The sequence below is a fragment of the Apus apus genome, chromosome 22, assembly GCF_020740795.1.
Source record: "Apus apus isolate bApuApu2 chromosome 22, bApuApu2.pri.cur, whole genome shotgun sequence".
In the NCBI taxonomy this organism is placed as follows: Eukaryota; Metazoa; Chordata; class Aves; order Apodiformes; family Apodidae; genus Apus; species Apus apus.
The window spans coordinates 6,099,871-6,127,031 of NC_067303.1; the positions used below are offsets into that span (position 1 = coordinate 6,099,871).

At 48.3% G+C, this 27,161-nt stretch overlaps 1 protein-coding gene across 3 annotated transcripts; it reads right to left on the bottom strand.

Moving 5' to 3' along the window:
- DRD2 (dopamine receptor D2) lies at nucleotides 1–25,521 on the bottom strand. Of its 3 annotated transcripts, XM_051638704.1 has the most exons (8): nucleotides 25,380–25,521; nucleotides 7,590–7,902; nucleotides 4,979–5,088; nucleotides 4,241–4,377; nucleotides 3,399–3,589; nucleotides 2,415–2,501; nucleotides 1,421–1,760; nucleotides 1–875 (listed from the first exon to the last, which is right to left on the bottom strand). In XM_051638704.1, exons 2-8 carry the CDS (start codon nucleotides 7,869–7,871, stop codon nucleotides 682–684), a joined length of 1,341 nt encoding a protein of 446 aa, XP_051494664.1. In that variant the 5' UTR covers nucleotides 7,872–7,902; nucleotides 25,380–25,521; the 3' UTR covers nucleotides 1–681. The 3 variants fall into 3 exon arrangements, with proteins under 3 accessions (XP_051494664.1, XP_051494665.1, XP_051494666.1); XM_051638705.1 differs by lacking the exon at nucleotides 25,380–25,521 and having other exon boundaries at nucleotides 1,421–1,774; nucleotides 2,417–2,501; nucleotides 7,590–7,895; XM_051638706.1 differs by lacking the exons at nucleotides 2,415–2,501; nucleotides 25,380–25,521 and having other exon boundaries at nucleotides 7,590–7,895.
- Between the last annotated feature and the right edge of the window lie 1,640 nt (nucleotides 25,522–27,161).

Below are 27,161 nucleotides of genomic sequence, written 5' to 3' on the forward strand. Positions count from 1 at the left end.
TCTGCCCATTGCTTGTAGGCCCACGTTGTTGCAGGGATTGGATTTGTCTGTGGCAGAACCTTCTTAGCCCACTTGGGGACCTCTTAAAGTGGATTTTTTTTTTTTGGTGTGTGTTTGTTTTTTCTCAAGGCTTCAGCAGTTTGATAGTGGGTAAGTCAGCTGGAGGTGAAGGCAAAGCTATTGCATGGAGTTTCCACAGGCTCTGTCTGGCTCCTGTTGCAAAGCAGAAAAGATGGTCTTGTCTTTGGTGAGAGTTGTGTGGAGGGTGTCACACGCAGGCTGGCCGTGGCAGTGACCTGCCACTGCCTTCACGTGGCCCTGGGGCTGTCTGTGTTTAATGCACTCCAGGTCAGACGGCCACAGGCAAGAACCAAGCCAGCGCGTCTTGATCTTCGCTTCTGCTTCCAACACAGTGTGAGGGTGGCTCTGAAAAAAGCGCCCTTGGGGTCGGTGTCCCAGAGTCCAAAGGTCACCTCGAGGGATGAGAGAACCTCCCACGTGAAGGTCCACCATGCATCCCCACCAAGAGATGCGTGGGCATGGCACTGCTGTAACGCTGCAGGCCTCCTGCCCCAGGCAAGAGCTCGGGACCTCCCCAGGGCTGCCCGTGGGTGTGCGGCGGTGGCGGCGGCTTCTCTTGTCTCAGCCTGGAAAAAAACCCAGCTGCTGCTGTTTCACTTCTTAGCAGTGGAGGATCTTCATGAAAGCCTTGCGGAATTCGATGTTGAAGGTGGTGTAAATGATGGGGTTGACAGCACTGTTGACATAGCCCAGCCAGGTGAAGGCACTGTACATGGCGGGGGGGATGTTGCAGTCGCAGTGCATGTTCAGGATGTGGGTGATGAAGAACGGGAGCCAGCAGATGATGAACACACCTGGGGGGGGAAGGGGAGAGAGACAGTTGGGTTCCCTGAAAGCTGGACGGATTGAGCGACTGTGAGAACAGTCAGGTTCTTTTGGGTAGAAAAGGAAAATGCTTCCCTGTGGAATAAGCCCTCTGGTTGTCTGTCAGGTCTCGTGGTCTCTATTCTGAATGTGCAGGATCTAAAGAACTGGTGTAATTTGCTGGTGTAATGAGACCTGTCGTGTCAGAAAATCTGCCCTTTGGACATGCCAGTTTCTTGCTGCCTTTTGTGTTCTACAAAGCTCCTGAGCTCTCTTACCTTGCACCCAGCTGTCTTCTGGCAATCCAGACAGCCCAGAGGTGGACAGCTTCCTGAGCCCTGTGTACATACTGGGAACCGTTTCCAGCTGCCTTCCTGTCGGCAGCCTCTTGCCTACCTACCCTCCAACATCTCCAGGGGAAGGACTTCCGTGGAGGCCTGGAAAGACAGCCCACCCCTGGACATCCAGCCTGGCTACCCTCATTCTGGGTACCTGCTGGTTTTCTGCACGAGAGGAAGCCAATGCTCATTCTCACCCAGTACAATGGCCAGCATCTGAGTGGCTTTCTTCTCCTTCTGTTGGGACAGTTTCCTCCTGTTCACAGCCTTGAGAAAGGTCCTTATCTTGCCGTTGGGCATAGAGTGGATCTCAAAGACCTTGGCTGTGTGGGGTGTTTCTCTGGCGTGTCCATTCTTCTCTACTCTCCCAGGGCTGTCCAAGGGTGCTTGCAGGGTTGAGTTGGTGCCCTGATGAGAAGAAACTGGCACAACCAACTGATGGTTACTTGGTGCCGCCGGCTTAATGGTGGTTTTCTCAAGGGGACTGGTACTGGACACCATCTCCATTTCCATGTCTTCTATGTGACTCTCTGCCTCCTGGACAAGAATCAAATGTCCACAACACAAAGACAGATAAGTATATACAAAGAGGAGCAATCAACACCCCTTGCAGAGTGAAGCTGGATGATGATGAAGAACAAACAATCCCTCTTCTCCCTCCCTGTGTTTCTGGTAGATGCCTGGAGAAAGGGCTGTAAGGTGGTTACAGATAAAGGTACCTTTGGGTTGGTGGAATAAACAGAACTGCAGGGAATGGCTCCTTTACTGCACAAGGAGGCTAAGGAAGGGGAGATACACTGTCTCCACTCCCCACAGATTTTATTTGAGTTTTCAGAATATAAATAAAAACGAAATCAACAAGCAAAACCCAACAAAGCCAATGCAGCCCAGGACTTAAAATAAATAACAGAGAGGAGAAAAAAAAAAATCAAAGACATAAAATGTTAAAATGTCATGGCTTTTATAGCTGATCTTTAGGTGAGCTTAGTCTGTCTTTTTGAGCTCTGTGATCTTAAACCCCCTGCTTCACTCTAAGGAATGGGAAGAATATTTAAATTTTGAGATGGAATGGTAACCTTTGTTCTCAGTTTATTTTTCTCCCAACCCTACGTAAATTAATTCTGTGTCCTGAGGGGAGAAGAGGGGAAAGCCAAATGCTCTGGAAAGCTCCCACTGCTCTTTGACACTCACCACTTTGCGCTTATTAACTTGGAAGCTCCCATTGGACTTCACAATAACTGTGCAGAGCTTGACGTCTTCTGGATGAGTGCATTTGTCCTAAGGGGCAAGCACCAGCTCAGAGGTTACACAAGCAGAGAGCAATTGGAAGGGGAGGCACGTGGATGTACAAACACAGGATCAGAAATTAATCAGTGGGAATCAGGTGCTGGGAATGATGGAAAACTATCCTGGAGAAGCAGAGACGGAGGGAGGTGCCCCCTGTGCTTCTTGCCAAAGGGAGGAGACCACAAAGGTCTGCTGCTGTTTCAGTCTGTCCCCCTCTGCTTTGCTTGCCCTGGCCTCCGAGGCAATGCCCCTGGGGCTGCAGGTTCCTGCTGGTGGGTTTGCAGAGGAGGGTTTTGACAAGAGGTCTCACACTTCCCAGGAGCAGCTGGACCTGCTGACACGCAGCCCTGGTGCTCCCAGAGGCTCCTCTTGCTGCAGAGCTACCCTGACCAGTCAGGTGGTTTGCACCCAGGCACTGCTGTGTCTGGACAGCAGGACTGACCCTGCAAATGGTGTAGCTGCAGCCTGGGGTACCCCAGCCCAAGCTCAGCAGAGCCAAAGGAAACACAGTCTGGTTAAGGAAGCAGCTCCTAACACATCGTCTTACTGGTGAGATGTCCCCCAAGACCTGTGGAGCACCAGCCAGTGACCTGGTAGCCCCGAGTGTGCAGCTGGGGCTGCAAAATGGCCCAGCACACAGCATTAAAAGGTGTGCAGGTGTGGTGCTGAGGGACATGGTTCAGTGGTGGACTTGGCAGTGCTGGGTTGGCAGGTGGACTCAATGATCTTAAAGCCCTTTCCCAACCTAAATGATTCCATAATTCCCTTTGTGACCTAGCATTCCTGCCATTGTCCTTCAGGAAGAGGAGGAAACGCTTTGGGAGATGAAGCGGAGTGGGAAGGGGAAGGCTGGAGCCTGCTGGGAGCAGGCAGAGGTGGTGGAGTTACCTTCAGAGGGGCTTGTGTGTCCGAGTCCAGGCCGTGGCTGCTGCGCTTGGTGGTGACCCTCTTCCTGCGCCTCCGGAGCACTATGTAGATCTGCACATACACCAGCAGGGTGACAATGAAGGGGACGTAGAAGGAGACGATAGAGGAATACACAACAAAGGCAGGGTTGGCAATGATGCACTCATTCTCATCTGGAAGACAAAAAGTTTCAGGCTTGTTGTCCCCGCTGCTAGGAGCTAGCACCGGCCTCCCCTCCTCTCTCCTGCTGCCAGAGGCACAAAGACACCCTGAGGGGAGGGGGTTCAGGGCCTAGGGGGGACCCCCATGTCAGCTGGACGTGGTACCGGATCAGCCAACTCCCCTTGGGTCACAGGGAGTCAGATGTGACCCCAGAGCCCCTGGCTACTTCTTGCCTTCTCATTGAAAGCCTGCTGCTCCCATGCTGCATCCAGTCCAGCCTTCCTGGGAACCGGTGGCTGAACAGCCTGTCCTTTCCTGTCCTGTCTGGTGAAGCTCTTTGTCCCATGACTTTCCTTTTCACATATTGAATATAAGAGAGATTTGATTTTTTGCAGTGGAGAAATACTAAGGTAATACTGACCAATGTTGTGTCCCAGTCTATGTAACCTCAGTTCCAGTGTGTCTGGAACAGCAAGAGATGAAACCGACCCAGAAGCAACTGACAAATAATCCTGGATGGCACTGGGAGAGGACACCTGGAGCAGGGCTGGATACATCCCCATAAACCTAACATTTGATCCCCGTGCTTATTCCTAACTGGAGACTCCCTGGGGACCCAGGAAAGCCACGAAGATGCCAGCTGCAGGTGGCAGAGCCCTCACCTGTGTTGTTGAGGCCGAAGAGGAGCGGGCAGGAGATGGCGAAGGAGAGCACCCAGACCACGGCGATCATCAGGGTGACCCTGCGCCTGGAGCTGTAGCGGGTGTTGTACAGCATGGGCATCGCCACCGCCGTGTACCTGGGGAGACACACCAGTGCTGACACCCTCTCTGAGAGCCTAGGAGTTCCACAGGGCACGTCAGGTGTTGGGAATCTCCGAGGTGTCCCCTGTTCTGGAAGACACGGGGCTGGAATGGGCTGACACGGGTATTCCCGTTCCTCTCTCTGTGCCTTCCCGCTGGTTTCTGCTCCAGTGCTCAGGTGTATAAACAGGAGGACAGAACCAGGGGCACAGGGACAGGCATTGCCATTTACTTTCTCAAGAGCAGTGTTTCTGTGTCTGCTTCTGAGGAAATCCCTGTTCAGACCTCATTGAGGTCATCCTAGCATGTTTGGAAGGGACCTTTAAAGATCATCCAGTTGCTCCAAGCCCCATCCAACCTGCCCTTCAACACTGCCAGGGATGTGGCAGCCACAGCTTCCCTGGGCAACCTGGGCCAGGCTCTCACCACCCTCACAGCAAAGAATTTCCTCCTCGTGTCTAACCTAAATCTAGGTCCTCTGACTTGGTCTTCAAAAGATGCCAGCACCACCAGCTCTCACCACTTTCAAGTGTCTGAGTCACAGGTAAAGTGAGACCATGTCAAGGTGGCTGTGACTTGCTGCCCTGCAGCCCTCACCTGTCAATGCTGATGGCACAGAGGTTGAGGATACTGGCCGTGCACATCATGACATCAAGGGTCATAAAGATATCACAGTGGATTCGACTGAACCTCCACTCACCAACCACCTGTAAAGGGAGAGAATGAAGTCAGCAGAAGAACTGACTGAGCACGTGCTATTGAGAGGGCCTAAGGGAGGTTTTTGCATGAAGATACAGACACTTGCTGGTGGCTGGAGTTCTCCCAGCCCAAGGGAGATCAACATTTTGTCTACAGAAGTTCCAGCTGGAATCATGTCCCATGTGGTGCCAAGCTGAATTGTTTGCCTTTGAGGACTTTGTCTTTTCTGGTCTGAAATGGTGGCAGGGCCACCAAGGAAGTACTCTGCTCCATCCAAACCCTTCTCTAGCACATTGTCCTTTAGGCTGGTGTGGTTTTGTCCTTCCTAATTCCACCCTGTTACTCTGGATTGCACTGGGCAGCCCAAACAGCAACCAGAAACCCGGGATCATGTTCCAGTGACATAAGGGAGGGCAGGTCTCCTCAGAGTGACCCATGGAGGAGCTTCAGCAGCTCTCTGGAGCAGTGCAGAGAAGTATTAGGAAGGAATATATATATATATTCATCTTTATATTCTCAGCACCTCTAATTCTGTTAGACACTTTTTGCAGTTATACCTAGCAAAGATCAGCAGGAGCTTTCCTTCCTTTCTTGGTTTAAAAAATTGGGGTTGAAATTCCTCATTTTTTGGTCGGTTTGGGGTTTTTTTTGTGAACAAAATTAATTCAGAGTGAGAAGCCTTTAGCACACTACATGTTGTGATAAAGGCAAAGAACTGAGGATAATGCTCCCAGTTAGCAGTAGCCTTTTTCTCTTCACTTATCTTGCTATTGAAACTGAACTTTGCCAATTAAGTTTAATAGCAATTATTAGGACTGCTGTATTTGACATGTGATGAAAAAAGTATATTTCCCTCTAATAAATATAGTCCTACCACACTTGAAAATAGAATGAATAAGATATCTATTCTTCAGTTATTTCTGCTCTGATATACATAACCATAGGCAGCATGAAGAAGGAAGAAAGAATGACTGCATTGAAGCCTGAGTGACAGATGAACACTCAGTGATTAAAAAAACACTGAAGAGACAAGTTGCAGCAGTAACTTTGATGAGAATTTGCCCAAAGGTAAAGGTTTCCAGCCAGATAGAAGCTTCTGCAGAGTCATTTTCCTGAGCACATAGTTCTGAGCTTATGGGAGATGCTGATTTTTTTTTTTTAAAGGATTTCCTTTTGACATTCCTTTTCATCAGAGCTTGTGACACACAGCCTAAACCAACACCAACAACAAAAGATCTGTTTGCAGATCAAAGGGTTCTGGCCAGTTTTGGTTTCAAGTTGCAGACCCAGAGAGGGACCAGAGTCCACACCCCACATCAGCTCCTTCTCTGCCAGCAGGGGTTTGTCCTGGTTTTTGTTGGTTCAGACTGGCAGCAGGTGTTGCAGAGTGTGGGTGAGAGCAGAAAGGGCAAAAAGGGAAATAACACGTGACAAGGTATTGCTGAGATCTGGAGTCCTGGTTGTCCTACTTCATAGGATGAAGCTGAGTGTCCTGACCAACACTGTGCTTTATGTTTTTAAAGTGCCCTGGAACCAATAATTAACTAGAGTGCTAATTATTATTGTGGTTTCTTGACAGCCTGTGTCAGGGGGTGTGTTTTGCTGAGCATTAATGGGCTCATTGATTATGGCTCCGTCCCCTGCTCTCCTCTCAGTTTTATCATTTTTCTCTCCTAAACAAGTGCCTGAAAATTAGTTGTAAGCTCAATCTAGTTTCAGTCTTGTGCTTTCTCACTACCCTCCATGCTCTGTTGGCTGTGGTACCACCAGCTCTCAGCTGACTGAACAGTCTGTGGAACTTCTCTTACTCTTTCCTCTAGAGAAACGTTTCATTCTATTTATTGTTGCAAGTCATGTGCCGTCAAGTAAACAGAGTCACAGAACAGTTTGGGTTGGAAGGTACCTAAAAGATCATCTAGATCCAACTCCCCTGCATGGGCAGGTGTCTTGGGAGTCTTGGGCTCTCACAAAGCCCGTTGCCACCCAACCCTGGCTCTGTGTGCAGAGACACTGAGCTCCTTGGTACTGAAGTGAGGGGCCAAGGGCAGCAATGGGGAAGGCAGCTCAGTTCTGTTTCTCTCGTGTGTTGTGACATAAAGCTCTGGATTTACATCCTACACTTACAGCTGCCTGCTCTTACTACTGCAGTCCTTCAGAAATAGGATTTTGACCACTATTTGGTGCAGTTTGTTAGTGTGAGACCTGTGGTGTTGCAGACTCCTGGATGGGAATGAACAGCTCATCTGCTTAGTTCTGAAACCCAAATGATGGTCCTTCTGCTCCTGGGCCCTCCACTCTCAGGCCAGATTTTCAGTGCCAGTGGGTTGTAATTTAGCCCCCTGAACAGCAGTGGATTTTCAAGTCATCTGCCTATTTCCTTGAAAAATCTGACCAACTCTTGGGAAACTCAGAAGGTCTTGAAGCAGCTGATGCCCAGGCTGCTGAGCCTTCCCTCTCTTTCCCCGTTCCCCAGAAACGTTCAGTATTGAATAGACACTTGGGTACCTACCTCCAGGTAGACCACCCAAGGCATGACCAGCGTTGCTACCAGGAGATCTGCCACTGCCAGGCTGACGATCAGGTAGTTGGTGGTGGTCTGAAGGGCTTTTTCCCTGGACACAGCCATGCACACCAGCACGTTGCCAAAAACAATGACGAAGATGAGGAGGGTGAGCAGCATCGCGTAGTAGTTGTACTGAGGCTTCTGCTCCCCATCCGACCCGTTGAGGGGTTTGCTCCAGTTCCTGTCACCAGTGTCGCCGTCGTACCAAGAGAGGTTTAGGGGATCCATGGAGGTGAAAGTGCCAGGTTCCAGCTCCACCCTGACACAAAGAGGTTGAAGAGACAGAGGAGGCCAACATGTAAAATGACAACAAACCGGTTGTGCACGTGCTGCCTCACTCTGGGGGTGCTCTGGGGCCTGTGCCCTGAATTCCTGTCTGCAAAGGGTTGGTTGGCTGAAGTGTGGTGGAGACCTCAACAGGAGGCTGAGCTTGGTGGTCAGGGATTCGAGCAGTTCATTTCCACTTCATCCCCCAGGTTTCTGTGGCCAGGGATACTAACTGCTCTGTGCTGCAGCTCGGGCAGGGGGCCTGGGATGGCTGTGTTGGTTCTCCTGAGGTTCCCAGCCCCCAGCTGCTCCCTGCCAGGTGTGCACAGCTCAGGGCAGATGTGCCACCACTCACTGTGTTTGGTTTTTTTCACGTGCTTCCTGGGACTTTGGGCTGTGTCTGTGGGGGTTAATTTTGTTTTGGTTTGGGTCTGTTGTGGGGTTGGTTTGGTGGTGGTTGGTTGTTTTTCTTCGTTGGGTTGTTGTTTTGGCTTTTTTTTGCTTATATTTTCCCCTCCAGCAGGGAAGTAAATAAATAAACAAACCTCTGAACACACTTGTGATGATAATGGAGTTTGACAGGAGCAGTTTTGCAGCCAGGGCTGGGCTGTGCTGCCTTCTGCCATTCCCCCAGTGGGGCTGCAGTCCCCAGGGGAAAATGGGGGGACACAAGTGGGTGCTCCCCCACAGCCCAGCAGCTCCTGGCACAGGGGAGGCAGGTTTCCTTGGAAATCTCTGGCATCACAACAAAACAGCATTTCTTCCCTTGGCCAACAGCCACGTGCTGGGCACTTCCAAGGGTAACACACAAACCAACCCTGTCTTTTGCTGTACAGTTCCCTAGAACCTCTCCTGGTTTTTGTGTTTTCTGATCTTTTAGCAAAGGTAACTTCAGTCTTTTGGACTTTTTCTGTCTCTTAGGGCTGTCTCTGTGCTTTGCTTCCTTAGCTGGGTCATTTTCACCACGCTGTAAGGAGGCTGTCACCTTGGGTTTCCACTGGCTCTGGACTGAACCCCAGGCTTACAGGCATTTTTTTAATGGATGAGGTGGAATAAGTATGAAAATGAACTGAGCAGAGATGAGGAAACAACAGCGTCAAGAAATTTTGCTGTCTGGGTATAGAGGCCTGAGATTTATTAGCTACAAACTCCATCCATGAGGTCCCTTCCAACCTGGCATCCTGTGGTTCTAGGAAACAGGCAGCCAAAAGCTGCTCTCTGGGAGGATGTACAATCCAAGTGGGATGTGGTGTGTGAGGGGAAGGTGATGGTTTCTGCTCTGAGGATGCACTGATAGGACTGATCTCTCTCAGGGCACGTTTCTGCAGGTCCATGAGGTTCCATGGATTTGATGCCAGCAGTGGATGCAAGCAGTGGTGTCAGGACTCTCATGCCCCCAGGTTGCTGGCATCCCACTGCACACATGGCCAACACTGTAAGAAAGCAGCTAAAAGTGAAGCTACAAAATGCAGAGAGAGCTTGGCAGCAGGTGTCTGTGTGGGGGTCTCTGGTGCCAGCATATGGAAACCAGGCACCCCACATTTGCAGTGAGGCTGCAGTGTGCTTGGCCACTGGCTCTGCCACACTGGAAAGATTTTTCCTGGCTCTTCTGGTTCTCGTTTAGGTGGGCTTGCTTAAGATCCCCCAGGGCGGGATCTGTGCAGTGGGTGCTTGTGATGGTTGGCATCATTGCTGGGTATTTCCACACCATGTCTGGGTCTTGCTGGGGTTTTACATGCTTGGAAAAAGAAGGGGTTCCCACATCTTGTTTCCATGCTGCTCATTTTAGCCCCTTTAGTAACTTTGATGAGAATTTGCCCAAAGGTAAAGGCTTCCAGCCAGACAGAAGCTTCTGCAGAGTCACTTTCCTGAGCACATAGTTTTGAGCTTATGGGAGATGCTGATTTTTTTTCAGGACTTCCTTAACAAGGAAGGACCTTGTTTCCATGCTGCTCATTTTAGCCCCTTGCCAGGGGAGCTTGTGTGTGTAAAAGCAAAATACCAAGATCTGTACCTGGGCCTGAAGCAGTCGCTGCATCAGCAAAGGGTGACGTGTCAGAGAGTGTGATCAGACCCAGGCAGGAGCTGTTCAAAAGGAGCTGGAGATTTGGACTGCTTTGGTTTGGGGTTTCTGGTTAGAGAGACCTTGAAGTGACCTCATTCAGTGCTCAGCACTTCCTAAAATCCAGTATTCTATGTTTCCCACCCTGCATCTCCATAAAGACCACTCTGCTTGGAAAATCGGGCCATGTTCTCAGACATCCCAGAACAGGCCATTTAGTTTTCTTGATAGGAGACAAAGTGGATTCAATTTATTAAACCACGTAAGTGATCAAAATAGCAAAACATTTGCAAATATCAAATTCACCTGGGAACAATGGTCTCTTTATGTTTCACTGAGCTTTTGTGTGCTTTTCTCATTCAAAGAACAATTTGTATAACAATCCTTGGAAATTTGTTGCATATGGGTCCTTAATAGCTGATAATTCAAAAAGTGTCTGTCTGACAGTGCTATCAGCAGCACTTGATAGCTCTACAAATGTCTTCTTAGCAACTGTCAAAGTGTCAGAAATTTAATTAAATGTTAGCTTGTGTGACTCAGAGTGAAGGGGAAAAATCAATGCTAAATGCAGCAAGAGTTTTTTTCTTTTCTCCCATTGCCCTTTGATAATGCAAAGCTATCTAGAGAAGGCAGGAAGGCAGAAAATGCAGGGTAGGGGGGAAAAAAAGGAGCATTAAAAAGTATCTTGAAAGTATAAAAGGAGTGGAATTATTTGCTAAGTGCAGGATCAGGCCTGAGAAGAGTGAACAAAGATTCTTCTCTCTTTCCTTCTGCAGTTTCTGCAAGATAATTTTTCCTTTCCTCATCAATCATTTTTGTCCTTTTAAGAGGAAAGTTAAAAGATTGTGTTTGGCCATTGTACAAATGGAAAGGTCTGGTGTTTCTATTGTAAAAGAAAAAAAGGTTAAATTTGGGAAAATGAAGCACAAAAAAAAAAAAGTTCCGCATTTTGCATGAAACAGGGAAATTAATTTGTGATTGTGCAGTTAGAGGGTGTATCTAGTGTGAGTCCATACAGTACAGAAGTATAATTACATGGGAAATTCTGTTAATTCCTAATTTTTGAGAGTTTTCAGTCCCAAAAATAATCTTAATTTCTCCAGACACAGACCTAGCACCACTCGGGAGCAGCGTGGTGGCCTTTGGGGTGTCTCTGAGCCTTTCAGTCCTGCTCTAAGGAGCACTTTTTATTTTGCTGCTGAGGGTTTCTCAGTATCAGAAGCTGGTGAGATAAGGGTGCCTTTTCCTGCATTGGTCCAGGCACCTGCATTTTCATGTGAAGGCAGGGGAAGGGATGATAAACACCGAGCAAGGGTGGTGTGTTGAGCCGTGGCACAGCCAGAAGCAAGGCAGGGTTTTGGTTTTAGCCTTAGGCTGCAGATGTGGGCAGGGTCCTGAGATGGAACAGATTCCTTTGTGACTTAACTGCAGCAAAGCCACTTTAATTCCCCTACAGAGTCCACACACATTTTTAGTATGGCTGAGCTAATCCAGAGAATGGATTTACTGAGAGGTCAAGGGCAGGACAGAGCAGCAAGGTTGCAGCCCTGTGCTTGCTGCCAGCACTGAGCCTGCCTGGGACAGAGCAGCTCTGCTGCTTCCCCTCGTTGGGGCCAGGTTTGTGTCCTGCTCCCAGCTCATCCCCTGGACAGGAACATCCCAGAATGTCCCTGTTGAGCCTGGCCTGACTGGGAAGCAGTTTGCCATCCAGAGGAAAGCAGCCTCTCTCAATGAGTCATAGAATTGTGGAATGGTTTGGGTTGGAAAGGACCTTAAAGAACTTACAGCTCCAACCCCCTGCGTGGGCAGGGACACCTCCCACCAGCCCAGGTTGCTCAGAGCCCCACACATTCCAAGTGTCTATCAGCAACTGGAGGAAATCTGGCTGCTACTCCTTGCAGGTAATGGCAGGATAGAGGCTGGAAACGCAGCCGGAGTTTTTACCTCCTCTGCAGTAAATTCCCCGTTCTTCACCGAGCAAACTGCAACACGTTTGTTTGCACTGCTGGTGTTTCTCCCTGGCTCCTCGTGATTGATCATCTAATTACATTTGTGGCAAACAGGCACGACATCTTTCTGGCAAATGCTTAATGTTCACAACTGGCAGCAACAAAACTGTTTGTCTTTCTGGTAAGAGCAGAGACATGACACGTGTAATAAGCAGAGATTGCTCTGTCGTATGGAGACAGATGCAGCTCCCTGGGAAGAGGGTGGCAAAAAGCTCCAGCAGAAACTCATACCTGCAGCTCACCTTTGAATGGTATCCTGGGCCTGCCCTCTGCTCTCCTCAGTTCTGTGCCAGGTCAGAGATGCCCTGATTCACTGCAAATGTCTTTTTTTTGTTCCTGTCAGAAATAGCACAGGTGTAATGCTCGTTTTGGTCTTTGCTTGCAAACATCCTCAGAGTGTAACCCCCTCACAGCCTGATCCTGAGCCAGCCCTGGCACCACCACGTGTGTCATTGCAGCATCTGGGCTCTGTTTGGTCAGGATTTATGGCCTTGGCAGCTAATCTGAGCCTGGATGCCAAAAGGTGCAATCAGCCTCATGGACCAGGATGAAATTCCCTGAGGTTTTGCCCGTCAGGTGAGGGTTGGAGCAGAGGAGCTGAGGGTGGAGGGAGCTGCTCCCTGTCCTGATGCCTGAGCAGTGCCCAGGAGGCTGCAGGCAGCACTGGGGGGATCCAGGGAACCTCTTGGCTCAGTGTGCTGTCCTGGGGACAGGCTTTCCCAGGAACTCCAGGCACAGTCACACTGCTCCATTGGGACTCCTGTTTGCCAGAGCACCTCAATGACTCCACTCCAGGCAGACCTGGCAGGACAGCACCAACAGAAGCCACCAGCAACCATCTCCTGCTGGCAGGTCTTTCCACAGCAGTCTCAGAACAGGCTCTGCCTCCCTTTCCCAAGGTATTCCTTGCACGCAGCTCCTGCCAGACTGCCTCTTTCCCTCCACTTGCTGCCACCCAGACGTGCCCCCCAGGTTATTGGAAGTTTTGCCTCAGATTGTGCGCAAAGGTGCTTAGAGACAGATTTGCTCCAAAGGCATTTCTGTTTCACAGAAATCAATGTCTCAGTGAAATTTGCACAGTACAGTGCCTCCTGACTACTGTCATTTTCCTCTGAAGTTTTGGACTCAATGGGCCACAGGAAAGCTGTCAAACTGACATCTCTTCTGTCCTGACAATGCTTCTTGCTGCTGTTTACTGGGCTCCTCTGAGAACGTGGCTGAGAAATTCCAGGCAAGGGAAATAAGACATTTTTCTGGAGTAGGGAGGTGGTGGGAGAGAAAGAGAAGGGGCAAGTATGTTTGAGGAGCTGTGTTGTTTTTTTTTTTTTTTACCCTGGTCAGGAGCACTGTGCAAAGGAAAGCCTTTCTGGAGTAATTTTGCTGTTTTTTATATGGAAACCCAGAAGTGATGATCTGGGCTGTGAGTTTCTGGCCGTGGCTCGCTGGAGCCAGGAGGGTGTGTAACAGCTAGCAGTGAGCAAGAACCTCTTCCCACCGAGCCCTACCCAGGGCACAGTGTCTGCAGACACTGAGGAAGAGGAGGAAAGGTCAGGAATTAGGAAAATATTACAAACGATGTCTTGACAGGAGGACCACAGCACCCGCTGCAGCTGCTAATGCTGCTGAAAATCCCCAGCTCCTGCCTTGGCGCCTGGCACTGCAGGATCAGCTGAGACACTGAACACAACCAGCCAAGTCCTGGTGGCTTTACATAAACCTGACTCCCCCAGGCACTGAGGAGGACATGCAAATCCAGCAGGGATTTGACAGCCATGACTGATGGGGCCCTGGCAGGAACTGCATTTGAGGCAGTTTCGGGCACTGACTGTTTCACATCCCAAGGCAGCGCTGGGCAAACGTGGCTTCCCACCCTCCTTGCAGCTTCTTACTGGTAAGTCTCCAGTAACAAGCAGAATACACAAGCAGTAGGCACCTCGGGGTACAGAATTAGAGACAAAGATCTTGACAAGGCTGAAGGTTTGTTTGGTTCTTTTTGGGGGGGTCAATGCCCAGACATCATCATGGCACCCTCTCAAACCTAGAAGGGCAGTTTGCATCACAGAACCACTGGTTTTCCTTCCAGGATGGAAGCAGGTATAAATAGTTTCTTCCAGCAATATTCTCCTCCCAGAAAACCCCATCAGTCTCTGTGCCCACTAGAAGAGAGGTCTGACTGCTGCCTGGCAGGCTGCTGGAGCACGGCCATCAATTCCTCTTACTCTTTAAGACTGTGTGGGCACAGGGCAGGCTTTAATCTTCTCAGCATTTGGCAGGTTAAGAACTTTCCAAGCTGGAGTTGCTCCAAACGCAGCCCACTTGGGCAGTTCTCAGCTTGGTGGAAAGGATGGGCAGACAAGGATTTGTAAAAAAACTCATTTCTGATTATATTTGCTTTCCATTTTGGACACCCAGCCAGAAATATTCCACAGATCTTGGCTTTCAGTCTTGAAAGGTGAAGAATTTGCTTTTTAAAAAACGAGATACATTCCAAGGTCTGATGCTGGGCTCCTCAGAAACAAATTGTGGAGTCGATCAGATCTAAGGAAGCCTGTAACAGCTGCAGACAAGACTGTGAACTGCTAACATGGGCATGGCACATCACCTCACCCCTGCCTTCTCACATGGAGATGGTGGCTGTCACAGACAGGTCTTCTGGCCAGAAAGAGGTTGGTTCTCAGAAAGGTTTGCATTGCTACAGACCCAACACTCTGGGCTGTACAAAAGCCCTTTGTTTTGATTCCTTCTTTTATAAGTATCCTAGTGCCAAATCCCTCTGTCTAGTTCTGATCTGCTGGCTAATCCAATAAATTCTCAGCCTTATGATGCTGGTGATCTGTCCTCCCAGTGAATGGATGTGCTTGAGATCATCCACCCATGTCTGCAAATAGCCCTTAATCAGCAGCAGAGCTAATTGTATTACTTTTTGTGGAATTGAAAAGGTTGAATCTCTTCTCATCCCCAGGAGTTATGTACAAATGTGACTGAAATTTGAACAGAATATTTGCTTTTAAAGTAGTGGTTAAAATGTGACAAATGTTTAAGGATTTTTTTTTTTTCCAATTATTTGGTTTTATCTGTTTAATGTTCACTGTATGTTTTGGTGCTTGGCATTTGAAGTGTATAACTTAATTGGATTGCAGAAACAGATTGTGTTAATTCCTTAGTTGAATCTATCTATTTTTTCCCTCTCCAGCCAGGCTCCCTGTGTTGATGCAGCACCCAGCATCAGGGTGTTTCAGCTCTGAGCCCTTCAGCCATACTTTATTAAAAGTAAATAATAATAACTCAGATTGAGGAGCTCAAATATTTGCCTTCCACTTATGTCATCTAACATTCATTTAACATCTGCTCTTTTCATTGCCACTCCTGTTGCTAAGCTTGTTTGCAAAAATGTTTGCCAGAAGAAGTGAATTCCAGAGGAAAAAGAGCTCTTTTTTCCCTTCCCCTTCCCCCTCTTTTTCTTAGATGTTGTTTGCCCCAAACCATATATGACAAATGTTTGCCCCTAAGTCCCTTTCAATAGGTTCTTTGCAGAAGCCTTGATGAAGTTGTGTCCATCAGCACAACATTCATGTGACTCCTCCTTGCTTTAAGTGCCACTTCCCCACATTTGAACCTTCAGGAAACCATTAGATTAATTACCGTCCTGTCCCTCCTGGGCAATAACCAGCAGAGTAGGGTTCTGAGGCTCTGTGGATTCCTCCTGTACAGATCAGCCACTGCTCCTCAAATTTCAAATCCAAATGATCTTTAATCATTTAATCCCTGACCCAAATCAGCTCCACTGTTCAGCTTAAATCCCACCTCTGTCATCTTTGCAGGCAAAATGTGAGTAGGAGGAGGACATACCTCTAGTTCTGGACCTGTCCTTTTACACCTTCTCCCAGGGAGCAGGCACTGAGCCACAGAGCAAGTTGGCTGGACCATCAGCTCCTGGAAACCAGCACCTGTTACTGGGGCCATAGTGCTGGGAAGGGCTTGAAAAGCCTTGTGGTTCCTGCTCTGCACCATGGCCATTCCAGGGCAAGAGTTAGTCTGGATTTCTTGATGCCACCTTCTTAAATGTCTTCCACGTGTGCCAAAGGGTTCCACACCCTTTAGGTGTGCAATATTTCCTCTCCAATTTCCTTTCCATTCTAATGCTCCTGCATCCTTGTGTCTCCTCTTGGTTCAATTTAATCTAGTCAGGGAGGCAGAAATTCGCTGTGCAGTAGATTCTTTCTACTGTTACTTGTTGTGATACAAAAGCTCGTGTTCTTGGAAGAATTACTGCTCCTGGGTATGATTCTCTTCCCAGTTGGAGTTTTGTCATGATTTCAAATGGATTTGGCCCTCAGCTTGTGCAGCAGAGGCAGCACGTGTGTTTGGATCTCAAGCAGACGCATGAGAGAGAGCCACATTACATATTCCAGGTGAAACTCACCTGAGAATGCCAGGGAGCCAGTTAAACAAAACAAAACAAACCAAAACCAGAGTGGGAGTGAGCTTGCAAAGAGCTGTCAGCTTGGAGCCCCAGCAGGGCCCATTTCCTGGTGCCATCTCCACTCTGGAGGCTGGGGAGAGGGGCTGGCAGGTCCTCCTGTGATGCTGGTCCATGACTCCTGCTCACACCCCTTTTCCCTGGAGCACCCAAGGTCAGCCCCTGCCCTGGGAACACTCAGCAGGGAAGCAGCCTAGAAAGGACCCAGGCATCTTCTCCCCCACCACCCCAGCCTTCTGGCTGAGCTCCCAAAAGATGCAAAGTGACAAGAAGTGTCAGATGGGACCAGATGACCCCAGCCCATGCCTGATTTCCCATGGGATTCCGGGAGTCCAGCCCTGCCTGTGCTCCTGCTCCAGCCCCCACACCCTCAGCACCCTGTGCCCAGCTCTGCTCTCATGGAGGCAGAGGGGAGAGGCAGAAACCAGCCCTCCTCCTGCCCCTGCTGGAGGACAGGATTTCTCAGCGTGTCTAAAGAAACCAGAGTGTTTTTTCTCTCTTGCTTTTCTGTGCGGAAGCTCCTCAACATCCTCTACAGGCCACCTGGAGCTGGTGGTTGCCACTTCGTGAACCCCTCGTTGAACTTTGTGTGGCAGCTGAGTGGTTTCAGGGCTTTCATCCTGGTTTCCTGTAGAAAGATGCTCAGCTGGGGGGGATAAAGGAAAGAGTTGGTTGTTTATGCGTTGGGGGGTGTGTGTGTGTTTTTCTCTGCCTGGACCTTGGAACTTTGTGGCTGATGTCAAACAGGCTTCCTAAGAACAGAGGAGTCTGACACTACATGTGAGGTTCTCTGACAGTGGAAGAAGATACCCATCTTGTTGTGTCCTTCAGAGAATCTGTCAGGGTGTCCCAGGTCCCAGGAAAGCAGGACTTTGCTTCTCTCACGTGTGGTGCAACTTTTTCTCCAGGTGAACGCTTGGCTATTTTGCTTTGTCCTGAGCTAAGATGTTAGAAAAGTGGTTTAAGACATTTCTCTGCCCTGTTGTGTTTACTAGGCAGGAGGCACTAAACTGGAGGTCTCCCATGGGCCCTCATTAAAATCTGGGCCAGCTCATTGTTATCCTGAAGGCCACCTCAAGAAGGTGTGTGGGTCACAGCCTGAGGATAGATCAGCCTCCCAGCTCTGCAGCCTGTTGCTGGAGTTTCCCTTTGGGCTGATCCTGCAGAGCCAGGAGCAGGACCTGCTAACCTGACAGTTGGTAGAAACCCTGGAAAGCCAAACGTTTCCCCTCCTGCTCCACATGTCACGTTTGGACTGGTACCCTCTGCAAATTCTGCCAGGCCCCTGCTGCACGGATGCTGCTTTTAGTTTTAAACCCGTCAGGGGCTCAGGGAGGGGGCTGCACAGCTCAGGGGTGAAACACTGGTGGAGTGGAGCTTTTTTTTGGTGAAGAGCAGCTGCCAACCAGGGCCCTGCTCCATGTCCCTCCAGCTCAGTCCCAGCCCTGGGGTCACTGCACACACTCAGCAGTTTTTCCTGATTGACTTTTACACTCTCAGCGAAACTTCCAGCCTGCTGGGAGGTGTTGGCACACACGGGGCTTTTGTGGACAAAACACAGCCCTTTTGCCCTGGGAAGTTTATAAGCTAAACACAGAAAAGAGCAACAGGAGAGGCTGGGAAGGGAAACACTGCAAGACAAACACCAACAGTGTTTCCCTTCCCTCTCTGCTGACATCTGAGGCTTTCAAGTGCAACCGTTGCATGCAACATCCATAAATGAATCCAATTCATAAATCCAGTAATCTGGACCTGCTCTAGTTATGAATTCCCCATTTTCTCCGTATTCTGTTAATCCACAAAGTCATTAACAAAGCTCCAGAAAGTCATGAATATTTCCACCCTGTCTGGCAGGCAGCAGATGCTCTTTCAGATGAAGCATTACCAGGAGCCAGCAATGTTTTAAATTATGGAGTGCTAGGTACAAGCTGTTGTGGAAGTTCAGGCAAGACTAAACCCAGAGCTATCTTCAGCAGCTATTTAATTCATCAACAATGCAAGTAAGGGGTTGTAGGAGACTAAAAACAAAATGTGCATGATCTGAGCACGTTTGTCCTACTTGCTGTAGGAGAAATAAATCCAGGAATAACCTCCAGCGGCACCAGCCCTTGTCTTCCTTGGGGAAGTGCATTGTAGCAGTGCAGAGCAGAGATGCTCTACAGGCCCATGTCTCCAGACATGGGTCCCCTGCTTGAACCTGTGGTTCTCTCCAGGGGAAAAAAAATAATTCCCACCTGTAGGTGCTGTGATTTGCTGTGTCACGGGCGGTTGCTTTTGCTTTCTGAGTTGGATTTTTCTCTCACAGCCCAGTCAGACACATTCTTAGGGCTCCAGGTGCTGCCACACCTGACACACTAAGAATATCTGCAGAATAACATATTTGGGGAGGGCACTGAGTGCTCGTAGAAACATCCAGGTTATGGAACTAGCTCCTGCACATATTTAGTGATTGCTTTGCTTTCACATTTCCTTTGCGTGTTCCTTTATTTCATTCCTTTTCTGAAGTATGTTTGTTATCTCTACAAACAATGTCTCTTATGCCAGGGTCTTGTGGGTATGATCCTGGGGACTTCTGAATGAGAAATTCAACAGGAATTTGAATTGCAACATGTATCCCCAAAGGACCTTAACTTTATTATTATCCTTTTTTGTCATTTTCTGTTACTGTTGAAATTTCTGGACTGATTCTTCGTTCACACTTGGGGGAGGTGGGTGGTGGAAATCTGCATCTACATAGAAATAACACTTGGAAAGGACAACAAAGGGAACTGCAGGGAAACAGATCTGTTTATATTTCAACCCACAGGGCTTCTCTTCTTGATTCCCCTCCTGGGCTTGGGGAGGGCTCAGGGGGTGAGGGAGCGATTGCTGCAGTTTAGCCCCAGATATGGGCTAAATGAGGACACATTTGTAGACAAACATACCCCTACATCCTAAATCATTGCACAGCATTGTTGCAAGGATTTCTCCTTGTATTAGTAAAATATCTTTCAAAGGAAATGAATGTACAACTCGAGAAGGAATAGCTGGATTTTACTGGTGATGTGGAGCAAGGGAATGATAAAATGGCAGGGGCAGAAATGAACTCTCTTCTAGGAACATTAACCTCTGTCAAAAGCTCTGCACCCAGAACTTTTTTTTGTCTTTAGAGAAAACACCAGAGGAAACCTTAAAGGTCGACCAGTACCTCTGTGTGCAGCTGTAAAATAATAATATTAACAACTGTATTGCTTGGATAACTTCCTGTTAGACTAGCAGAGGTAGAGAATCCCCAGATCACAACCAGCCTGAGATACTTGCTTTACAAATGACAGCAAACCAATAATAAGGACACGCAGGAATCTTTACTAGCAGGGGGATTCTGATGTTGACTTTCTGATTCCCTAGTTAGCAAGACAATTAAAGCCCTCTAATTATTACTGTTGATTTGCCATTAAGAAAGTGCAAATAAGGAGCTTACACGTGCCTATCCCTTCCACTCAGAGTCTTGGTGAGCTTAAGTATTCCTCTGCTATCACAAATACATTTTTAAAGCATCCGTAACCTCCTGGGGGTGAGAAATTATTCACGTACTGGGATCAGGATGATTCTTGCTGTTTAATCGTATATACAGGAGGGGTGTGTGTGTTGTTCCTATTTTTAATGCTTTTTAAATTAATAAGATCTTTATAACTGTAGCTTTTCAAGCATGAGTGACTGAAATTTGGCTCCTGAATCTGTGTGTAAATGTCTAAAGGAAGGCAGGCTGGAGGCACCCTGTTCTCTCTGATGGGGGGAGCACTGGATTCCCCAGTGTATAGATAAGGCTGCTACTCAAAGTGTTCTTATCTGCAACGGTCAGCAGAGGAAACAGATGAAAAGGTTAGAAATCTAACTTCAAACTTCAGTAATTCTGTAGGAATCACGTTTTTCTGGCTCTGTCATACAAGTATGGAAAAGCTTGGAATACGCAGGCACAGAGTTAATATTTATGGGCAGGGGGGCAAGGACTCAGTTTAGTCAAGTAATTTGCAAGGTGCAGCATATGGGGTAATAAATGAAAATTTTCTGACGTTCTGTGTCAGCTGCAGCGTTCAGGGGAGCATGATTCAGAAACCTGAGATGCTGGTGAAGAGCTCATTTCTCTGTAAAGCTGCAGATTGCACAGTGCCTTCTCAAAGGGTGTTGATTTTGCTGATGCACCCTCAGCACTAGCAGTTGGCAACCTGAAGCAGTGAGCAAAACCAAACACATGTATTTATTAACTGCTAAGTCTGTTTCCAGCTCCTGGGGCATCTCAGACAGAAACAGCTGAGGCTCCAGAGGCTGAAATTTGGGATAAACAATGGAATGTGTATGGAAAGGGAGATGCCAATCAAAATGAGTGTTGGCTGCAGGGTGGCAGTGGGTTGCACTTGCTCCAGCAGGCCTGGCTTGTCCTCTGGTCAGCTTATCCCAGACACAGTGCAGAGCTCCTGTGTGTTTATTTAGCTCCATTAGGAATCTGCAGTATGGCTATTACTGTGATCACCCAGGCCTACCCACAGGGCTTAACACTGCTCTGTTATTGACTGCTGAGTCTGTCTCCCTTTCTCCACAGCACATAAAGCTGCATTTACATTTTCTGAATGGACTAATCATGATGCTCTGCTTTGATACAGAATGTGCAGCCTCCCACATAACCACATGGAAACCAACAGGGGAGAGTAAACCAGAAATAAACCCCTTCCAGGGGGTTGAGAGAAAAATACCCACCAAGATAATTGGGAGGGACGTACAGAGAAGCAGCAACTGAACACACAGTCACAGCTTTTAAAAAATGATAATGCTAAAAATACCCAGATGAAGGACAGCGAGAGAAAACATGATTGAAGAGGAACAATTGGGAGAGGAGTTAATACTTATTAGCAATCATTTCAGATTGAATTTAGGTTGGTTTTGTAACAGCACAAGGAACGATGCATTTGACAGGACTTAAACAATTGCCTCCCCCTTTCCCCAAGCATCCAGTGAGCAGCACCCTGGCACAGACTGCTCAGGCTCCTGAGGAGCTGGCCAAAAGCAGAGGCACTAGAAGTTTTCATTTGCAAAACACAGTGAAGTCAGACCCCAAACGGATCGTTCAAGATCTCCCCTCTCTGTTTTCCAAACCTCAACATGTTTCAGCATTTCACCTACAGAATTTTCTTCTGTAGCCCTAAAAAAATAACTCTGAGAGGTCAGACAAAGTTCAACCAGTCCAGTATCTTTTCTCCAATGGAATCCAAAAGCTCTTGCCTGGACAAGAGGGTAAGAACTGAGCAAATATACATAATATTTCTGCAAGTGCCCTTCTATCATCCATCTGTTTGCATCTGAGATATTTACTGAACCAGTGTGGTTTCTATGCATTAATTAATGATCACTGGACTCCTTTCCCTTGGAATTGAAATTGCCTGGTCAACAACATTAAGGAACAGTTAGCATCCAGGCATCCTGTGACAAGAAGCTTTACAGCTAAATGACATGTTACATGGACATCCCTGTCCTCTCTCTCCTGGCATTGAAATACCAGCTGTGTGTGTGTGAGAGAGAGCAAACATCCATCCCCAGGCTTCCAAAGTGTGCAGGAGAAATCTGTGCACAGAGGGTAAGACTGAAAAAGAATTATTAGGGAACTACTGTGAGATTCAGGAGCCAAATCCACCTTAGTCCTGCCTGAGGAGCTACAAATACTTGTGCATTTGGAGATAAGTGTTTTTCAAAGTTCTTTGTTGTTTTAGGGAATTTGTAAGTAATGTAACATAGGAATATGCCCAGCACAAGGGTGCTACTGACCAGCAAGGAAATGTTGTGGAGGAACACAGCACAGGGCTTGCAAGTCAATCCCACAGCTTCTTTCACACAGTGGACACAACAATGCCCACATTTCTGCAAGAAATATGGAATTCTGCTGTCTTCTGGAGAAAGCTTGAATCTTGTTTTTATCTAGATATTCCCTTCAGTTTCAGAGGTACCTCTGAAGATAATTCCATGTAATACCTTGGGCTTCAAGGATGACAAAGCCAGTCCATATCTGGTCCTCAGGGTTTTAGTCACAGGGAAATTTGGCTGTTACATAGTGCAGATAATTATCTGTCCAGCAGGATTAAAATGACCCATTTGGCAGCAGGGGAATTTAAAATATGGCAATGGCCTGTGAATTATCCTTCTTTATCCAGTGATGAACACAGAGGCAGGGCAGGTAATTATACTTGCTGAGAGTAAGTGGTACTGTGGAAAGAGCAATTCTGTGGCACCCTGAGCTGCATCAAGATTTAAGTGTTTTAAGCTCAGATTAGAATTCCAGAATTTGAGTAAAGAGAGGATGGGAGGGTGGAGATTGCTGATTGAATAGAAAGGATGGGTTTGAGAAGAACACAGGAAATTGTTCTTGGTGTGCTAGGCCTGTCTGATTGAGGGGGCTCATCTTAGTGACGGGTCGTCCCTGGTCTGTGTGGTTGTTTAGACCTTGCAGCCTCACTGCAGAACACAGCTGGTCTGTTCCAGCTGCCTTCACCAGCCTGTTTGTAGCTGGTGTTATCCCCTGACCCGTGCCCTGAGCCTTGGGTGATGGTAGTAACAGCCTGAGGGAGCGTGGAGGAGGATGCACCGAGCCAGCCATGAAGTGCCATTAAAGGAAAAGCTGAGTATTTTTCCCAGGCAGGTGTCTCACACTTCAGCAGAGCTGGAGGAGGTTGAAGTGCAGGCTTTGTGCTCCCTGCCTTGCGTGCAGGCAGTGCCTGCAGAGTGAGTGGATGTCAAGCTGTGCTCCCCTCCCGGGAGGACTGTGCCTGGAGAAATCACCTTTGCTTTGGTGCTTGGGGTGGATGTGACCTACCCGCGGTGGTTTGGGATTGGGCTGTGGGAGCAGGATCAGGATGGGCATGATGGACACTGTGTGACCACTTAGCTAATCTAAATCCTGACCTAGCTTTTCAGGGAGAGCCTGGAAGTGGCACAGAAGCAAAACGTAGAACAAAAAGGAAGCTGGTTCAGGCTATGATCCCTTTTAGCTAAGTATAGCCTATAACAACTGTTAACCCTGCCTCACTGGGCTCTGGAGGGGGCACAGGCTTCTCTCTGAAGTCGGAAAGAGGCGTTTTTGCTTGATAAGTGCTGCAGTGTACCAAGGTGAAGCTCTTCCTCACAAACATGCAGCCTCGATGGGCCTGGGGAAGTTCTCTGCAAACCTGGCAGATTTTCCACATGGGTGTGATGTACGTGTCACTGCATGGAATGAGTTTGGGAGGGGTTTTGTGGTACATGGCACATCAGGTAAGGGAATTCACCTAGTTCCTGTCAGATAACTGCTCTATAGCTGTCTGTGGGAATCTTCAGGGAAACTCCCATGTTTGTCATTCAGCTGACAAGCAGTTAATGCTCCTGATGTTAACACTGCTAATGGTCAGGAGACCTGAAGTCTTCTCTTTCTTTTTATCTCATCGTATTTGCCTGTCGTGCCATACACTGCCCATGTAAGCAAAAGATAATCCCATGGTGTATAAATCAGTGGAAAATACTTGAATGAAAACTCTGTTCAGGAGTATGAGAAGTAACAAATAAATGTTCTAGTGTAATTATTTAGCATAAAAAAGAAGTTAAATGGAAAACATCCCTTGATGGAGTTAGCAGTGTTGTCAATAGAGTTTTTTCTTTATTGCTACAAGCAATTCATGGGCTTTTACTTCAAAAGGAATGAAACCCATAAGCACAGGGTTATGAGTTCCTAAGACCACTGTGTGGTTTAAGAACAGTTAAGTGAAATGCTGATCATGGAACAAATCAAACCCCTGCAGTTCTGTAGGGAGTGAGTTGCATGTGTCACCTGTGTGACCAGTGACATTACCATCCTGTGGATTTCTAAAACAAGTTATCTTCCTGCTTGATTAGAACTCCCAGCACAGTGATTCATGCTCCACATGCTGTTAGCTCTGTGGCTCCATGCTTTGCATGTGGGAAAGTCAGGCTGAGAGAGATGGGAGAACTACCATGTGAGGAAGTGTTATCTGTGTAGAAACCACCCACAGCCAGCAACTTTGAACAAAAATACTTCAGTGTTGACTAGGACCCAAGGCAATCCTACGGTTTACTACCCTGCCCTGAAGCCCTGGTCTCCACTGGTTTCGTTTTTGACTGACTGGGTTTTGCCAAATGAAACTTACAACTGAGGGGCAATGGAAAATTATTAAGATACAAAGAGGAGCAGTTCAGACTCCCTTGATGGCACAAATGTTAATGTAAAGCTTGTACAAAATCTACTTGCAATGTTCAGAGGAGTAATTCTGAAATGTTTCCTTCCAGGGCTGCTTCAGAAAAGGGTGCAGATCTCCTGCCCTTCACTGGGAAAGACTGTTCAACACTGAAGCTGGTGGGGAGAGGGAGATTTTAAGGGACACAAGTTTTGCCATATGTAAAAAAAATGTGTCAGAAGAGAAAAAAAAAATAGTATTTTCCCTCCAGAATTTTGCTGGAACAATCCCATTTTGGGGGGAAATGGAATGTACCTACATTAGATCCCATCTACACATCCTCCTCCAGTTTTTCCTGCCACTGTTTCCATTGTGTCTGTGTGAGAGCAACGTTAAGCATCAAACTTCTAAAAATAATCCTAGCATCTTAGCAACTCTCAGTGCCTCTTTCTCATTTAACAACAGTTGTTTACTAGTTTGCAGTTAGTGTTTTAGAAGAGGAGAATTAGGAAGTCCTGCATTTATTGAATTTGAAGGCTGACTTTCACCTCCACTGGCTCAGGAGAGAAGAGCTGAACGGATCATTTGGTATCACGGCAAAGATTCCCTTTTCCTACTGTCTTTATTGACAGTGGTGATGACAGCAGCTACTATTCTCTCTGCTCCCTTGCTGGGATAGTCACAACGTTTGTATACCCTGAAGAAAAAGCACCGAGGTGCATCTCTTACCTTCAAGCCATGCGAGTCTCTCGAGCAGAGGTGCCAGGTGCTTGGTGTCAATAGATCCAAAACACCACAACTCTCCCCCGTGGCTTCTCTCAAGCTCTCCCAGGCTTTCAGGCAGACTCTTTTTTTTTCTTTGTTTGTTTTTGTTTGGTATTCACGTAGAGGAGGAAAAAAAAAAGAACCCAACACCTGCCTGCCCCCTGCAACCTGGGACTGGCGCAGGTGGAACTTGCTGCGGTGAAGCCCGAACTGCGAGAACTTCAGGAGCTCCGGGAGCGCTGGAAGCTCCTGGGAAGAGGCGATTCCCGGGCAAAGCTCTTTCCCGCAGTAAATTTCGCCCTCCGTTTCCTACCAGCGCATCGCAGGCTGGAAAAGCAGCAGCAGCAGCAGCTCCGTCTCCGTTTCCCAGAGCCCAGAGCAGGTTCCTTGGCTCCTCAGAGCCGCCCCTTCCTCCCACGGTGGAATCGCCGCAACCTGTTCCCAGCTCCCCGGGCTCGGGAGCGGGGCGCGACTTCCCGCAGCTTTTCCCTGGATGCCGAGTAGGGGGTGGGGAGTGAAGTTTCCTTCCCCCCCCCCACCCCCCCACCCCCCTTTTTTTTTTCCCGAATCCAAACGATTCACGCCGGGGAGAAATCGCTCCCAATTCCCGGGGCTGCGGGGCCGGGATCGGCGGCGGCTTCAGCACCGGGACAGAGACCGGGAGGAGGGAGCCGGGGGGTTCGGGAGGGAACTGGGGGTCCCCCCACAGCCCCAGGGGTTTAGGAAGAGCAGCAGATCCCCCCACATCCCAGGGGTTTAGGAGGAAACAGCAGATCCCCCCACAGCCCCAGGGATTTAGGAGGAATTAGCGGATCCCCCCGCACCCCATGGAAATCCCCGCTGGAATCCAGCACTTCCCAGCTCCCGGGGTGCCGGGCCCCCCGCTGCCTCCCCCCGGGCTGTGGGGCCCTGGGAATGTCAGGATGTTGTTCCTCGCTGCCCCTGCGTGTGCCCGGGTCTGTGAGTAGCTCTGGGGAGGGCAGGGAAAATCCGGAATGCCCCTCCGGGATGGATTGGGTAGGATACGATAGCCCAGGGTAGCAAAGGGAGGCAGAAATTTCAGATTAAGGAAGCTGAGCGGTTATTGTGCTTGTTATTTCTACTCCAAAGAGCTCGCCTGCTATCTGAGGAAAGAAGCAGGTAGGTGCCACGGAGGGACATCCCTGCCCTGTGTCCCTCCCCAGCAGCACAGCCCCAGCACGGTCCTGTGCGTTCCCGAACCATCCAGGCTAGAATTCCCAGCAGGGCTCCTGGTTTACACGCTCTCTCCGATGGTAAATAGGTCTCTTTGCAATTCAAATACCAAGAGGAACCGTTTCCTGAAAGAGTGCTGAAAGCGTGGCTGCTGTTGCAATATTTTCAATATCTTCTTGCAGTTTGATGTCTTTAATGCTACCAGATTTTCACAGCATCAGGAGGCCAGCATTTGAAGTGTGCTTCCTATGAACACCTTTCTTTTTTTCTTCCCAGGAACGGCTCAATTCTCTTCTCTGAATGTGTTTTTTATGTTACCAAATAACAGTAGACAAAGAGAAAATGGAATGAAACCCATCTCTATCATTGGGTTTTTAAAACATTCCATTTCTGGAGGATTTCCTACAAAGCAGTGGACCTAGAATACTGGTTCCAGCCCTTTCTGGCTGTGGAACCCTCAGCATTTTACAGCAGAGCTACTGACCCCTTTAGGATGCTGCACATCTGAACTGGTGTGAAATGTACAGACACATCTCCCTGAGTCAGTTTTAG